Source organism: Harpia harpyja, chromosome 3 (genome assembly GCF_026419915.1).
Source record: "Harpia harpyja isolate bHarHar1 chromosome 3, bHarHar1 primary haplotype, whole genome shotgun sequence".
Classification (NCBI taxonomy): domain Eukaryota; kingdom Metazoa; phylum Chordata; class Aves; order Accipitriformes; family Accipitridae; genus Harpia; species Harpia harpyja.
In genome coordinates this window covers 76,287,223-76,304,933 of record NC_068942.1, presented here as the reverse complement: position 1 = coordinate 76,304,933, position 17,711 = coordinate 76,287,223, and the positions used below count along the sequence as shown (strand labels likewise).

Here is a 17,711-nt window from a genome sequence, read left to right as displayed (position 1 = left end):
TTCTGATTCTGGTGCCATGGTGTCTAATACATAGCTGAGATGTTCCAATAGTAATCACTCTGGTTAAGCCATGCTAGTTGTTACAACCAGAGATGCTGGTATTCCTCTACTAAATCTGTTCTACTTCTGTTTGCAGCTATGTCATCTTATCTTTTAATTGTTAAGTCTGAACTTCCTGGTGCTGTTGCGGGGTTCTTAAATGGAGACGAGAGTGGGTAAGGAAAAATGCTTCATACGTTCTGTATTTGTCTTGAAGAAGAAAGTGGTTCAGGACTGCTGAAGGAGATGGGTACTGACACTTCCCTTTGATCTCACATGCTAAAAAAATTAGTTATTTACAGGAGTTCTTGGAATATGAAATATATTTGGCATGTGCAAGCCTTCTGCAGCACACACACAGAGCATGATTCTTTCCTCATAGCAATTTCCCATCAGACGACCTTAAAGTCAGTGGCAAAACTCCATCTACAGAAATCTCCCTTCTGTAAAAATTTAAAAGGGGAAGCAGGAGGGGACAGGAGAGAGAGGAGAAGAAACGTTTAAACTGCTGTCATGTTATCACTTCACATATTTCAAAACCACAGTACAAAAACCGGCAGACATTTAAATTTAAATATTTTGTTGTCTTACTCCAGTAATGGGACTTGTCTTGGGAAAAATGCCAGGTTTCCAGACTTGGTTTATAATTCCTTGACTTGGCTCCCAGTAGAGAAATTGTTCTTCGCAATTGAGCTATAAAGCTGTATGTAAGGAGCGTGTCCCTCAGATTTCTATCAGAACTGTTGCAAGAAATCTGTGCCTATGCTAAGACAAACATTGCAGCTTCAGCACTGAAATACCTTGTTTGAATTGTTCCAGTGCTGCTGTCATTCACAGCATATATCATATGTAACACATATCTTAGATTGTGTTACAGCTGTTTTTCCAAACTGCAATTTTCCGACATTTCGAGCTCAAAACTTTGTCTGGTTTGAAATGTGGTGAAATTGTCTCAAGGCTGTGTGATGCTTGTATTATTCCTGAATGTTGTGGGTGAATTTTAAGTTTGAAATTAGTTTTTAAAAGTTACTTCATATTTTGTCATTTATAACTTTTAAATTTTATAATAAACATTTTGAGAAATGAAGTGTGGTGGTAATCTTGCTTTCTGCCTTTCTGCCCCCCCCCAGCCCTTGCAATAATATGTTTTTAGTAAGGGGCTTTCCTTTTTTTTTTTTTTTTTTTTTTTTTAAATTATTATGTTTTATGTGTATATGTCATTTTTAGTCTGCTAATGTATCTCTTCTAGCTGTGGTAGTCATCAGATTTTCATTTGGGTGCTGTCACTTTCTCCTTCAAGATCGTACTTTTAACCCCACTCTTCATACATGGTGGCGTTGAGCCTGCTACTGTATCCGCTTCATGTGCCTTCCAGTCTGTCCCCAAATTTAGCTTATAACATCATTTACTACTGTTTTTAATTTTGTCAGCTCTGTTTATGCAAAGTGACTTTTCCCAAGATACACTTTTAAACAAACAGCTTATGAAAACTCATAATAGGTAGAATCTGGAGGTCCCGCATGCATGCATACTGTTCAAAGGATTGTTCTGTCTAAAAAAAGCAGTATAAACAACTTCTTTAATAAAGTGCCTATTTGATAACACACCCACCAGCTTTGTTTATCAAGGTCCTAGCGCAGATCTTCTGGATGCGAACACTGGTGAACACACAGACAGGTTACAGCAGTTGAACTGGTTATTACAAATCATCTGAGCCATTGTAATTCTCAGTGCACCATCAGCACTGCCACCACCTATACTTCTTCCTTAGCTGAAATTACAATTTGAGATGGGAATGAAGTTCAATTTTGCATTTAGAAGGAGCTGGAATTGTCCATAGGAATACTAACCACAGCTCAGCTGATTGTCAACCTGGGTCTCATCTTGTTTCTGCCTCTGTTACCAGGAGTTCTTCCATTGATAAATGTTTATTTGACTCCTCTATTCTTTGCCTAAGCAAATGAAATGTTTCAAATGCAGTGGTCAAGCAGTATGCTAGGTACATGCACACAGCTGACCTTCTCTGTATGCCCACATCTATATTTCATATATTTTTCCATATGAATTGCCATGGTAGACCATAATCTTTTGTTTCTGTGTATTTCTTCACAGATGTCAAGAGTAGTTTTTTACTAACAGAGTTTTTAAATTATAGGAAATTGTTCAACAAAAACAAGTAATCAAATATCAAGCCTAAGCAGCAATTTATTTATGCAAAAGGCATAAATATCGACTAGTTTGGTTAAACTTCTTTAACTGGACCACTTGTTTCCAGATGTTGTTGCACAACTGTTTTTGTTAAGTCATTACAGCATCTGATATGCTTTTGTTTGGGTGCAGAATTTAACTGTAGTTAGAATGTATCAAAAGTGTCAGTTAAACTATCTGTGAAAATGTTTTATATGCATAAAGCCTCCCAAGCCATACATTTGGGAAAGCCATTTAAAGAATGTTTTGCACATTGAATTATTTTTATAGATAAAGGTTAGCAGGTGTACATGTGTTTGAAAGGCTCAGAGCCAGTGTGTAATACATGTTCATATCTTTATTAAAAAACAAAACCATACAATATACTTGTTAATTGCAAGTTGAGATGTTTCAGTCTGTCTGCATAACAAGAATTCCACATAGTTTTGATGATATGAACATAGTTTCAAATGAGGATTGTGTTAAAAAGTTGTAATTTGTGAGCCCTCTGTTAACATTTAATGACCCTGTCAGGAGGATATGATTGATGCAATTAAGTTGTCTTGCTTGTGTGTTATATAATTGATATGGACTGAGAGTAAAACCCTAATTTAGAACATACGAATCTCTTGTCCTGTTGCATTCAGGAATGAAATTAAAGCGATTTATAAATGTCTGCTTTTAGTTAAAATGTGGGGGAGGGAGGAGGAACATCTGCATGCCAAAAGCATTTTCAGTAGAGTCAAGGATTTATATTCCATATTTCATATTTGGAATGTTTTTATCATATAGGATTAAATTTGCAGATCAAACTGATTTTAAAGGCAATATCAAAACACTTATTCTGTATTTCTACAACAGTATTTTGAGGAAAAAATGGACACATTTTTTGATGACCAGTAAATGGTCCACTATTCAGGTTTTTGAGATCTTTTTAAAGAAAAGAATTGGTATTCCAAAATTAAGCCATTTACAAAATTATTTTTTTTCCTTCCCATCACCTCATTGCAGTTTTCCTCTCTTTTCCTCCATTCCCCACAAATGTTTTTTCATTTACCATAAAGTAACCAAAATAATTTTTTCTCTGTCCTGCTGAGCTTGTGAGCTATGATGGTAACTGTGGATTTGCTGCATGCTTAGAATCAGGAGACTTAAAATAGAGGTCCCACATGGACACAGTGCAGCATTCATTATACTTTTGTCTACTGCTATGATACTGTTCCTCCTAATCTGAACATCCACCATACTAGTAAGAAAGAAAAAGTTTCAAAATATGTGAACGCTAAATGATAACAACGTGAAGAATACTACAGCAGGGAGCTGATCTTGGGAAAGTTGCTCTTTCACTGTAGCAGTAGCAGACCTAGGCTAGTAATACTGTTTTTTTAAGAATTATGTATTTTGAGTAATTTTTAATATAGACATTGTCACTTAAGGGTTACTTTGATTTTGATATGGTGAAGACACCCTCAACCTTGAAATTTCTCTGTTCATTTATATTACATATTTTTTCAAATGAGTGACGCAAGTGGTTGTCCACGATGTATGACAGTAGTTAAAATATGTATATGGTAATTTTTCTTTAACACAGGTGTTACGCTACTTTCCTTATGATAACTTGAGGTGCTGCCTGTTTATTAGCTGCTAACCATATCCTGGACTAAATAAACTTGAAGGTCAAAGGCCAGGGTGTTTATTGGTAGTAAAGTCGGAGGCTGATGTACAAGATGTTTATCAGTACAGGATATGGTTATTACCAAGTTAGGGGGAGCCACCCTCAAGATGTTTCTGTTTCTTAACAACTTATCCATCTGTACTTTCCTCAGTTTGGAGATGAGATTTTGATTCTTTGAATAGATTTCAAGTCCATTAAGACTTCATATGCCTCTACAATGCTTTTTTTGTATGTATAGTTTTATGTTTAAACATTATAGCAGATTTAATTATTATAATTTCCATCCCTTCTGTCTTTTAAGTCTTGTGTGGATGTATGCAAAGAATGAGTGATCGCTTTGTGCAAAGTTAAAGATAAGAAAGTCCTTTTTATTGCTGTTCTTATATCACCTCTGGACAGCAAACATCGTTTCGAATTAACTGAAAGTTGATTTACTTGTTGTTTTCTTTTATTATTTGAATGCTGTAATGATAGGTGTAATGAAACTTGGGCAGAAGAGAAAGTTGGTATGTTTAGAAAACATAACTGAATATGCAACTGAAAATATAACTGAAATATGCAACTCAGTGTAATCCAATTCAAGATATATGTAGCGTACTATGTAAGTACTTCTCTTGGAAATCCGTAGAGTATGAAATACCCTTGCCTTCTGATCATTGCTTTGAATAAAGGCAGGGATTTGCTTATTGTGCTGCGGAGAAATAACACACATCAGACCCTTGATCCATGCAGACACTTGCCTATGGAACATTGCCTGCAATGCTGGTTAGTTACAGGATGCTGCTGTGCTTCCTCATTATCTGGGAGCTCTATTTTATATCACAATATAGTAACTAGGAATACAAATTCACGTAAACAGCATGTGAGACTGGAAAATACTTATTTTTCTTGTCCTGGTGGTTATTTTGTCTAAGATCACAGTTTTAAAGTAGAACATATATTTTAGGACTCTTGAGCTTTGCATCAATCATAAATAGATTTTCCAACAGGTCATGGTTCCTTGATGGGAGACTGCTGCTACTGATTACTTCAGTCTGCATTGTTTTTCCTCTTGCGCTTCTTCCTAAAATCGGTGAGTAATTAAAGGAGAGAAGCGAATATTATTCTACTTTAGTAGCAATTACAATTGAAGACTTTAAAACCTTAGTGGGTTATTTATTTATTTTAACTGGCAGGGGGCTGGTGATGGTGGGGATTACTTAAGTTGTTGTACTGTGTTCTGCCTTCCAGCCCTGCCTAGTTAACCTATTACTTGGGTTGCAGTAGTATTTTGTCTGCAATACTAAAATAAAATCTTTACAGCAGAACATTAAAGAGCTGCATTTACTTACAGCATGCCATTAGTGGTAAGCCAGTTCTAATTCTGCCCTACAAAACTACATAAATGATCTGTGACAGGCAGTTGGAATGTTGTTATTCTGAGTCCTAAGCCCCAGATACCAAGCACTGTAATAGAAAACATGCCTAAAATGTAAAGCTTTAGCTGTACATTAGGATCACTTTCCTTATAAATTCTCTTTTATTTTTACTGTTATTTTACAGGCTTTCTTGGCTACACAAGTAGTTTATCATTTTTCTTTATGGTGTACTTTGCTCTTGTGGTAAGTTAAAAATCTGTGCACAGCTTATCTATTTTTTTTTTCTTATTGTTTGAATGTTTTCATAAGCCTGTTTTGAAATGAATTGTCTTCCCCTTCCCCGCTTAACTTTTTATGTGAAATTTAGAGTTTTCCTTAAGTTCAGTATGTGCTTGCTTGGACAGATTACATTTGTTTTGCGGAGACATGGAAACGTATATGAACTTTCAAGCATGTGAAAAGATTTAAAAATAATTATATTTTGGACTGGTAAATGTAACAATATTTTTGTTTTGCTGACGGTGCAGTGAAGGGAGCTGGCACGTATACTTTTGTTTCCCTACTAGTAGTGGAATGGAATTCTGTTTTCTTAGCTTCTATTACTTACTGCAACTAGTGCAGAAGAAAATTTAATATACTCCAAATAAATTAAATTTACATGTATAATGGAGTGACAGAGTTCAAAAAAAGGCAAAGAAAACTAGAACTTCATTAAGGCAGTTTACAAGATTCATTAATACGTCAATGACCTTATTCTTCTTCCCCGCTGAAAGGAAAAGTTCTTTTCCCAGCCATATGGGGGTTTTTGACCCTGATGTTCACCCTCTCAAGGCCCCTGTGAGGTAGATGTTTCCAAATATCAAAAATTAGACCTGCTAGGCAGATCTAAGAGGGAAAATATGCCTTTAAGTTGCACTATCATTCTTTTTACAGAGAAAAAGTATGTTAATGCACATGTGTAATCTGTAGTACAACCAAGCAACTCGCACTCTGTCATCTAGGTATAGAAACAAGAATCTTTTTTGGGAGCCTGGAAAAATGTTCCCCCTCTCCCCTGTCATTCTGGCTTGCATTGACTTGCATTTAATACCTGTTTTACAAAGGGATAAACAGAGTTGAAGGCAAGTTGAACAAACATGCCATCCAGGAGACCAAGGCAATCCATTAGGAACTAAACCATGTGATAAAACCAAACTTCAAAGCTGTCAAAACATCTCCCTAGGGTATCCCTGGAGAACTGCAGTGTTTGTAGGACCTTGGGAAGTATTCTTCTTAAGCTGAGCATTGAGGAGCAGCTACAGCCTCTCCAGAGCTAATGGAAATTCATTTGTAATATTTATAAATTACCTTAACTTTTGACCTCTCCTAAACTTTATCTTTAAAAAAAATAAAAAAAGGCCCCCCCCAAAAAAACCCCACTAACTATAATGCTGAAATGGGCCTTTGGCTGAAGGTAGTTGCAAGAGTTTTAAAACAAGTTCAGCTCCTGGATTTCAATGGGAATGTGTATGCATCTCTGGAGAAAGCTGTTGTAATGGGTGGATGCATTTGAAAACAATTTTGGGCTCTGAAAAAGCAAGTGTGTAAGCAAGACTTGTGTGCAGACATGTCAAGCTGGGATGATTTAAGCTAGGGTTTAGTTCTGAGTATCAGCAAAGTAGGTAGAAAGTACTAATGAAGGAGTACAGAGATTACTAGATTTCTTATGAAATGGTTAAATTTGTGTGGTTACTCTTTGTTGTTAAATGACAAAGAAGCAGCCACAGTAAATCTAATTGAGGTAAAAATCTTTAAAAGCCATTACAGATTTTTAAAGAAAACTAATACTCTTCACAGAATATTCTCTCTGACTTCTTTAGGCACCGAAAATCAAAGGCATTAACTGTGGTTTAGTTTTCATATCTAATTGCTTTGAAGTGGGTGATATGTGCTGTTGAAATGCTGTTTTAGTTTGCACAATGTTAATTTCTGTATGGCAGATATGTTTTAATTTGTTCCAGAAGAAAACTGTGTTAGTCATATGGAAGTAATACAATTATGTTTTGCATATACAATAATTCTGTGCATTTTCAAGTGCATACCATCTGTTCAGCTTTTTGCCAGCAAGCCACAGTTTTAATACAGCCTGCAGAAAAGATAGGTACAATAGGCGGCATATGTCTTGGTCAGTATGGTCTAGTGAGTGCGCTGAGCAAAAGGTCTAGAGAGTACTCTTTCTTCTCTGTGCTCTGCTGTGGGGCTTTGGCAGGTCACGTATCTCCTCTCTGTGCTTAGTATCTTTTCCTTTAAAGTTAATACACTGGTTGTAGTCCTCACTTGGAAAAAAGTGAAAACACTGAGATGAGCTGATCTGGGAGAAAAACAAATATATGTAACTATTAATTCAAAGCCAGATTCTGTGAGGTCCTGAGCACTTTTGTTTCTGATTGTTGAATACTTCCCTGACTTGAATCTGAAGTGAAAAGAAATTAAATGTGATCATTAAACTTTTTTTATTGCCTCCCCTCTTGCTATATTGAATATTGGTGAAGAGTGAAGACAGATTTTTCTTTTTTTGTGGAGACAACCCTATTGGTAGCTGGTTCAACAGAGGTGTTAATGATTCCTGATGGTATTTTTCTAAATATCTTGTTTGTGTTCCCAGAACAAGATGTAATGCAGATTGGGAACCTGCCATATGTAATGAATGATGTTATGCACAGAGAGCCCCTCTTTGCTGAGTGCTGTCAATACTGTTGGAATAAAGGGATTCCTGTTTTCCTTCTGCAGGATACAAAAAAGCAACATCATTGAGAATATTAGAACATTTTGAGCCTCTAACTTTATTTTTAGAAGTGTGTTTGGTGTGGGTTTAAAATACCCTATTTCCACTAGAATCTTTCTTTAGGTTTTAGGTTTTTTACACTTAAAACCAAATGTTTGTTACACTCAAAAGACAATGTTTACATGAAATAGGCTTAAAGTTCCAGGGGAAGATTGTGCTGCCTGCATGACTGCTCAGCTAACTGAGCTGTGCTGCCAACTTAAAAATCTCTTCCTGTTGGGGGGAACCTCATTAGACTACAACTGGAAACCCAAACAGATTTGAATAATTAAGCAGATGGGCAAATATAATTACAGATTCTAAATGAACCTAGTGCATTTTATTTTGTCTCCTTTTATTTCCATTTCAATCTGATCTTGATCTGTATTAATTTTATTTTAGATAAATGTTCTTCAGCTTTTTAGGTTTGGCTTGTCTTGTCTTCCCTCTGCAATGTTTATGTATGTCTTTGCTCCCACCGCTGCCAGGCACACTTCACTTTCCCCAAAGTTTGCCCTTTAGCGTTGCTCCTTTTCATTGCTCAGGAAGCCTATTCCAACCTTAGCCAGAGTTCCCACAAAGCCTTCTACTTTGGAGCCTTCAAAGCCTCTCCTTTATTTCCCCTATCTGGGTACCTTTAAATACACAGAGATCTTCTTGAAAAAATATTTTGCCTTCTTGCTCAGCCTCATAAATATCTTCAGCTAGCCAACAAGCTTGGGCTTCCTGGAGAGATAGCATAGCCATGCATCCACGGTTATGGTACTACAGCAGCAGCAGTCTGCATCTCTGCCTCAGCTTAGTGTGCAAGAAAGAGATGAAGCAGGGGTGACCCATATGACAGAGTCATGCATATGTACGATACAGGCCTAAGTTATATTTTAGTGTTTGGTTCTTTCCTTCTTCTCCCTTGCTCGCTTTTTGGTTGAACTTCTTGATGCATGTTCTTGTCCCTTCTTACACCCTTCCTCAGATGAGGTTGCAGTTCACTTTGCACAGAGGGAGGCAGTTTAGCCAATCAGTAAGCAGGTAAGAACAGACCTCCTGGTATAAAGCAGTGCCAGTTCAGTGTCAGAAACATTCTTGGAGGATTTCCATTGATAATCATTTTTCACGAAGTCTGCAGACTGCTGTTGAGCAAGCTACTACCTAGTTCCATACCTTGAGTTGTTGTGAGTTGTTGGTAGTCATGCAATTTAAGACCTGTGTTATTGCCACAATGGACTCAGTGTGCTGTGTACCCGCAGTTTCTTTTCCCCACATTTTGTCCGGAGGTAGCATTTGTTTGCTTCTCCTGGCACTGGTGACAAGAGGGAGCATCTAATCCTTATCCTCTGGGAAACACCACTTGGCTGCAAGCAAAAAGTAGTTCTCTGAGCCAGGAGAAGCACTCTCTTCCATGTTATTCTTCTCATGAATCTGAGTCTTTAATTAAGTTTTTAATTATTTGCTCTAGGGTTCAAAAGAATTACAACCTCTAAAGCCAGGCAACTACAATAGGAAATCAATTAGGGTGAGGAGAGCAATGCAACTATCATTTTAAACTAGGCTCCTGAAAAAGGAGGTAACATTTCTTATTTTAATTTCCCTTTGATTTTCAGCCCTGTTACTTGGCAGTCCCTAAACCAGCAGGGTGTAGCTAAAGCCCCAATGACATTCTGGGACAATAATTGCATTTATTGTTTTTCCTTTGCTTTCTAGTCCAAACCATATGTTTCTGCCTTTTTAAGATTAGCCCTAGGCTCTGCTCTATCTCTGTTAAGGGCTTGTCTACTTGCAGAAAGAGCCTGGGATAGCTAACACAGCAGCTATTCTGTACGGGAGGCAGTTAGTGTGGAGCACAGAGAGAGTGAATGCGGAGCGCTGGTTGTATTTCAGTTAATGTCAGAGCTCATTTCAGTGCACCACCTCCAGACAGGCACGCCATAAGGCTGCCAGCTGTGCATGGTAAGCAGCTGTATGGAATGGCACTGACAGGTTTTTCTGTCAAGTTTCCTTCTTGTGGCCTCACTATCCACCAGTCAAGACTGTTAATTTACTATGGGTGTAGCTCCCTGCTTTGTATACCAACAGTCTGATATTTTAGCTACGTATATCTAAACTGATTTTTAGGGTATCATTCATACATTAAATATGCTGTCTTTGCAGGTTATGATAAAGAAGTGGTCAATCCCTTGTCCCCTACCTCTAAGTAGTGCCACAGAGACTTTACAGGTAAAGTGCATGCTGTTTTGAAGTTCTTCTAATTTTATTAGGAGCTGTAATGCTCTTTTTACATTAACACTTTCAGAATTACTTGTAATTTAAATTCCTTCTTTTCTTAATCATCACAGAAACTAAAAAGTTTCACATCTGTGGTTTGGACTTACTCTTTTGTTATGCCATATTTTTGCATGTATGTCTTACAGGTTTCAAATTCTACTGGGGATTGTAAAGCAAAGCTTTTTCATCTTTCAAAAGAGGTAATCTCTATTAACAATACGCAAATTTAAAGGGGGGTGGTGGTTTTTAAAGAATTGGGGTTTAAACTCTGCCCAGGGTAAGCTATTCTTCTGTAAAACTAGCTATAGGCTGCTGAAATATTTCCTATACTTGCTGCCAAGTGTTATCCAGTCTCACTCTTTTATATGAAGGCTGGCTGTCCAAGTTAGCATTTATGAAAACATTTTGCAAATATGACCAAAGTATAAAGTATAACAGATGCAGCAGTGGTCAGCCTCATGATGCAGTCGTATCAAGCCAACTTAATATGCCCTCAGGTGGAAATCAATGCTACTTGGCTGTATGCACACTTTTAGTTCCTGGCGAGGTAGAACAGGTTTCCTGAAACTGCCTGGACCTAACCTTAGTTTTTTCTTACCTGAAGCTAATTCTTCAGGCCTAATGCAATCTTGTGCATTTCGTTGGATGCCAGCTCTGGTATTTGTTAATTAATGTGGCATTTAAATCATGTCACCACATATCAAGGCTTGCAAAAGAGGAAGTATCATGTAGAACTCTAGTTTCTGTGGGGTGAAGAGGAAGGGAAAAAGGGGAGAATAAATCTGGGATAGGCCTGTAACGTAGTGGAATTTAAGAGGGACACGGTTGGTTGCATTTGTCTGAAAAAACAAAATCCACCACCACCCTCCCAAGAAAAAGGGGAAAAAAAAAAAACCCAAAACCAACTTTGGCAATGCGAACAGGAGACAAATGTTATCTGTAGATCAGAGAAGAAATTTTGCTTTGACCAGAAACATCTACCATGAGATTCTGGCCTTTCGTCTGGCCTTTTGTGCTTTGAAGAATCTTGGGACTCTTCTCTCCTTCTTTTTTAATTTTAACTTTATCAATAGAAAGTGGCATATTTTTACCGGTATGGACCTGATTACGTCAGCACAAAAGTGTTTGTTATATTTCGGCTTATGCCACTTGGCAACTGAAGTAAGCTGTACTAGATGAGTCATCTCTTCCATTACAAGTTTTTGGAATAATACACTGCTAATTGTGTGGTTGCAACTTTAATTATATAACTATCTTAAAACTTGAGATGCCAAAGCATGTTATATTTTTTGGATGCTGTATCCAAATTTTTGTGAAGGAGTAATATGAAAATAGTGAAGTCAGGATGATGGAATCAGTAATTTGACAGGTAGCTATGGATATTAGAATTTAGAAAACTTCTTAGAAAATTTCATGAATGATACACTGACTGTGGCAAATCCTACTCTTCTTAGGTAAGTACTTGGCCTCAATACAGCTAAAAAAGAATCTTCCAGTTTTGGGCTTATAGACAGCATGACCTTTCCTGATCATGAAATAGTAATCTATGACCACCACTTGAGGATATGCTAGTTGAAAAGGTCCAGTTTTTGTGGAATGATTCAGAGATGCCATTCTGTGTTGTGGAGATCTATCTCAGAATATTAATGTGGAAAGATTTCCACTGAATTCCAATGCTTGAACTGAATTCTGAATTCATCCAGATATTTTTCCAACCATCTGTAATAACAAATAACCTACAAGATGTTTTTCTTCCATTTTAGAGTGCTTATGCAATACCAACTATGGCCTTCTCTTTTCTCTGCCATACCTCAGTCTTACCCATCTATTGTGAGCTCCGAAGGTAATGTATGAAAACACATGCAATATTAAAATATAATTATAGTATTTCTGTAATACTTCCCCTAAATTAATCTTGAATAATTTTTATTTTCAAGTCAGTGCTATCAAACAATGCAAACTAAGTAGCTTTCATGTTTTGGGGAAATGTACAGTTTTAGTCTGTACTGGCTTTTCCTCTCTTACAGGAGAGAAAAGTAAGCAAATATGGTTCCATCATCAGTGTCAGTACATTGTCCTGGCCTGGACAATCTGGAGAAAAAAAGGTCATTTGCTAAGGTACTTACTAAATAATTTTTATTGCTGTAACTGAATCTGCATTTGGCCACATCTGATTCAGTGGGTTTTTTGACCCAGATTCTGTTCCTGGCTCTGTATATATATCATCCTGTATAAATGCAAATTTTGATTTAAAAGATACTCTGGTATGTCTAAATTCCCTACAAGATGGGGACAATGTTACTTGTCAGCATGAAAAGTGCCCTTTAATTACCAGATTAAAAATACTTTTAAAAACCCTCAATATTACTGACAGCACAGACCTCAGCAAATACTCTGTGGCCATAAATTAAGAAGGTGCCTTCTTATGAAAGGCAAGCTGCTATGTAGATTGCATTGTAGTAGTCCACAATACAGATTAAGCAACACTAATTTTCTGGATTTTTTTTGTTTTAGTCCATCCAAAAGTAGAATGCAGAATGTAACCGTCACAGGAATTGGTCTGAGTTTCCTAATTTACTTTCTGTCTGCTCTGTTTGGGTACCTGACATTTTATGGTAAGTATATTCTTCAAGTATTCTTTAGAATGAAGGCTAATAATAAATGATAAATGCATTATGTCTGGAGTACTTCAGGCTTGTTTGTGCATTAATACACTTGAATCCTCAGAAATCTTGTTCCCGTGAAGACTTAAGAATATGCCTAACACTGCCAAGTATTAGTCTCATCGACTTCTCAGTGTTTAATGTAGCTAAACTTTGCAGGGTTTATGCCCTAAAATACTATAAGGACAAGATATTGGTCCCTAAACTGTAGCTGATGGTCTGTTGATGTTCTCTAATGCTATGTAATTAGACTACTGATTGCCACTATATGTTGGCCTGTATAGTATTTTCACTTAAAAGCTGGGAACAGATTTATCGTGGTCTGTGAGAAATTTTGAGATCTGATAATAGTCTGCTTGTCCAACAACTTTGAAAGGTCTGTGCTGAGGCTATATCTTCTAGCAACATTCATCACTTATTAACCCTGTGATACCCCAGCACATTTGTAGTCTCTGAGTAGCACCGAGGCTGTTGTCTTTTATGAGGGGAATTTGACCACAGCAAGTCCAGCCCTAATGTTAGGTAGGCACGAAGGTTTGCAGCATGTTTTCCCTGTCCGATACAGCTTGGGTACAAAGCATGTATGGCTTCTTTGTTTTGTTTTTGTATTTTTACAAATTAATTGGAACTAACACTAGCTATTTCACTAGAAATCTGCTGGAAGTGGAAAAAAAATTCCCCATCAATCATCCAGTTTAGGAAAGCTTTATTTTAAAGGATTGCACAAAGTGACCTCTTTGTTTATGCATAATGTAAAGACAAACTAGAGGGCTCCGGAAAAAAATTGACAAGGAACATAAGAAAATTAGAAGGTCTGAATCAGAAAAAGCACCCATCTAGTTTTGTGTCGTGACTTCAGTGGAGGGCAATGTGTCTTGGTTTCAGCTGGGACAGAGTTAATTGTCTTCTTAGTAGCTGGTACAGTGCTATGTTTTGAGTTCAACATGCAAAGAATGTGGATAAGACTTATGTTTTCAGTTGTTGCTAAGTAATGTTTAGTCTAAAGTCAAGGATTTTTCAGCTTCTCATGCCCAGCCAGTGAGAAAGCTGGAGGGGCACAAGAATTTGGGAGGGGACACAGCCAGGGCAGCTGACCCAAAGTGGCCAAAGGGGTATTCCATACCATGTGACGTCATGCCCAGTATATAAACTGGGGGGAGTGGGGGTGGGGGATCGCCACTTGGGGACTAACTGGGCATTGATCGGTGGGTGGTGAGCAATTGCACTGTGCATCGTCTCTATATTCCAATCCTTTTATCATTACTGCTGTCACTTTATTAGTGTTATCGTTATCATTATTAGTTTCTTCTTTTTATATTCTATTAAACCGTTCTTATCTCAACCCACAAGTTTTCTTTTCCCAATTTTCTCCCCCATCCCACTGGGTGGGGGCGGAGTGAGTGAGCAGCTGCGTGGTGCTTGGTTGCTGGCTGGGGTTAAACCATGACACAATGACAAAAGACTAGGAAAGGATTTAAAAATGTAAAAGGAAAAGCTTTGAGTTGGGCTTCCTAGCACATGCTTCCAGTCTTCAATAATTTTTGTTGCATGCAGTTCCTGAGCCAGACATGGTATCTGTTTGATACATGAACTGAACCAAGAAATGCATATTTCTTAGAGATGTTGTTAACACAGTGGGTGATGAAGTAAATATACCTTTTTATTTACCAAACAGAAAAGTGGGTAGGGTATGACACTTGCCCTACCAAATTCTACTGACATCTTTCGTTTTCATTTGCTGTAGAGTTTACGTGGCAATGTACTTCAGTACCAGTTTAATAACTCTGCATTTGGACTTTTTGATACTTCTGGGTAGTTTTTTAGTTGAGTTTAAACATAGATGACTTCGTCTGTCTGGTATCCTTGCATTTCCCAAGTACACAGATTTCAGAACCCTTACCTTATCTACATAATGGCCTTTTTTTAAAGGTCCATCGTAACCTTGGCAGAAGTAGGTGTGTCTATTTCATGCAGCAATTTTAGTATACTGTTGTATAACGGTACAGTGTGATGTCTTTTCTAAGAAATGTCATTTGGCTCTGTGTAGCCTGCTGTAAATTTGTGTTATGGTGTGTTTTGCTCACATAGCATGCACTGTCAAATTGAATTGCCTCTACTTGGTGATCTGTCTTCTGGAGTAGTTTCATACAAATGTTGTCACATAAATGCATCACAGTCATCTATAAGAATTCTTCTAATGTCTTCTGAAAACTCACCCTTTTTATGAGATGATCACATGCTAACCTGTGTTGATTGGAAAGAATAAAAATTCTTATAAGGGATGGTAAGGCAGTAAGACAAAAGTGTTCTGATTACGATTTCCTCTCCTTTCAGAGTGTTTTATATTTCTTGATCTTTTCATGTGGTTGAGATAGTGTCTGACAAAGCACCAAGAATACTGGCTTTCAGCAGCTAATAATTCCAGATTTCTAGGGAATTTTGCACCTTTTTTTCCCAAGTATAAATGTATGTCTGACCATAACTGTCTGAAAATGTTCCCTTGACACTCCTTTGAATCCTTTGAAAAATTATATGGGGAGTCTTGAAACCTCTAATAGTGTATGGGCCACCATTACCATTTCCTGACTGTCTCCATGTGGTTTGTAGGAAAATATAATTTTGAGTGCCACTCTGAGTGTCTGAAGGATTCAGCAGGCAGTGCAGGATGACCATCTGTCTCCAGATGAGATCTCAACAAGAAGTACAAAAAAAAAAGGGAAAAAGAAAAATGGTAGTAGTCCTAGAAACCATCCCAGTTCCTGTTACCTTCACTGTCATGATTTCTTTGGGACAAAGCTCTGTCTTGACTGTAGACTTTTAGTCTGTTTCACTGTGAACATTTCTGGTTTTCTGCAAGCCTGATTTATTTTAGTAACTCTTAGACTCCAAGAGTCTAAAACACTGGAACCAACAGTGGATGTCTGTAAGAGATTTATCCCCACCACCCCCCCCACCCCCTCCCCCCGCCCCAGCCCTTGCAAACTTCTTCTCCTTTTTTCACTTTTTGGTTGTTTTGTTTAATTAACTTATTTCTTTAAATAGAGAGAATCTGTTCATTGTTCCTAAAACACCGGTCTGAGAAAATATAAAACATTTTATTTTAAATTGAAAACAAAAAAAGAGCTTCCTCTTTGAAATGAGATATGCTTTATCTTTCTGTGATTCAGATGGTTTATTGTTTTCTGTGAATTTGAAATGTCATACACCAACTGGACTTTGGTGGAAATTTTGGTCCATTCTGAAGTCCAAAAAAGCATAGAGTCAAGGTATGCCAAAAAAAAAAAAAAAGTCAGGGTAGCAGATCACTTTTGGGGCTCTGACTTTTGCTGTTAACTTAGTGAAAATTTTCACCTTAAAAGGACAAAAGTCAAAGGCGAAGGATTCATCACTGATTCATCACTTTCTGTCCAACTTCTGCCTTGAATAGTACAGAAGTAACACTTATAATGGTATATGCGTGGTGTACGGTACTATAGTTAATTCCACAATAGAGTTGGTTTTGCAAAGCTAAATATGCATGTGGTGGATAGCACATGAGATTCCTACTGCTGAAGAAAACAGAGCTGTCATTTGAAAGTGTGCGGCCTGGTTGGGTGCGGTGCCAGTGCAGTCCAGTCCTCTGTTATTCTGTGGGTGCTGTAAGAATCCAAACTGACAACCTTCAGGTGTTCTTGCGTTGCACTTGTCTACTCATTTGGCATAGGGAAAAATCAGTCTCAATTGTCAATAGTTTTGTTCTTCTTTTTTTTTCTTTTTTTTTTTTTTTTGAAATAAGAAATCTCTTTTAGAAGTATAACTAATGCTAGTTATTGTTCTCCATGTTGATATATCCTTCTCCATAGCAATATATTGTTAACTATAGACAGTAAAAGCACATAATGCTAGCATAGTTTTGAACATTTCTTTCTTCCTTTAAATTAGAATTGCAGCTTTTCTTTCAAATAATGCAATTTTACCTTGCATATGACTTAATGTTTCTGGGACAAAAAAAGGAAATGCAATTCAGACAATTTAGCAAAATTAATATGTTTCTGGCTTCTAGTTCAACCAGAAGAATCTAGTGTTGACTGTTTCAGACACATAGAACAAGTTTTACCGTAACTTGGCTTCATGTCATATCATCTTTCTTTTCAATGCTTCCTGCTTCATATTTGTATCTTCTCTTTAGGTAGCTTTGGCTTCAGCAGAGGCTCTACAGAGACTCACCTCCTGAAGTTTTTTTCTGTTTTCTCAAGGTTATGTATCCTAGTGTATCAGTAATGCCAAAGTGATGCTTATCTGCAACCCTTCTCGACTCCACATTAGTCACAAGAAAATTGATCAATTTGAATGTAAGCTTAATATGCATTGCTAATTATCTTAGTTGTCAAATGATTAACAAAGCAATTAATTTTTCTTGTTTTCAGACAAAGTGGATTCTGAATTGCTACAAGGTTACAGCAGGTACCTGCCACATGATACTGTCGTCATGACTGTTAAAGTAGCCATACTGTTTGCTGTGCTTTTGACAGTCCCTCTAATCCATTTCCCAGTAAGTACTCCTAAACGTTTTAAAGCTGGCAATAAGCAATGGTAACGCTAATACTTTGCAGACTGCAATATTTGAGTCACATCTAGTCTTGTGTATCTTACTCACTTGTCAAGTGATTGATCAAAGACCACATATTTGCATATGTTCCATGAGAGCTCCAAAATAACAACTAACCACTAAGCTAATTTGTGCT

General features: G+C 37.2%; 1 protein-coding gene across 3 annotated transcripts in view; it reads left to right on the top strand.

The window, feature by feature from the left end:
- SLC38A6 (solute carrier family 38 member 6) overlaps positions 1-17,711 on the top strand; it is a 46,178-nt gene that overhangs the window by 20,332 nt on the left and 8,135 nt on the right. For all 3 annotated transcript variants that reach the window (XM_052783460.1, XM_052783461.1, XM_052783459.1), the window contains exons 6-13: positions 137-215; positions 4,891-4,973; positions 5,444-5,502; positions 10,211-10,276; positions 10,471-10,524; positions 12,088-12,167; positions 12,839-12,939; positions 17,394-17,518. In XM_052783460.1, the coding sequence (XP_052639420.1) occupies positions 137-215; positions 4,891-4,973; positions 5,444-5,502; positions 10,211-10,276; positions 10,471-10,524; positions 12,088-12,167; positions 12,839-12,939; positions 17,394-17,518 (647 nt within the window). The remainder of the gene's footprint in view (positions 1-136; positions 216-4,890; positions 4,974-5,443; positions 5,503-10,210; positions 10,277-10,470; positions 10,525-12,087; positions 12,168-12,838; positions 12,940-17,393; positions 17,519-17,711) is intronic.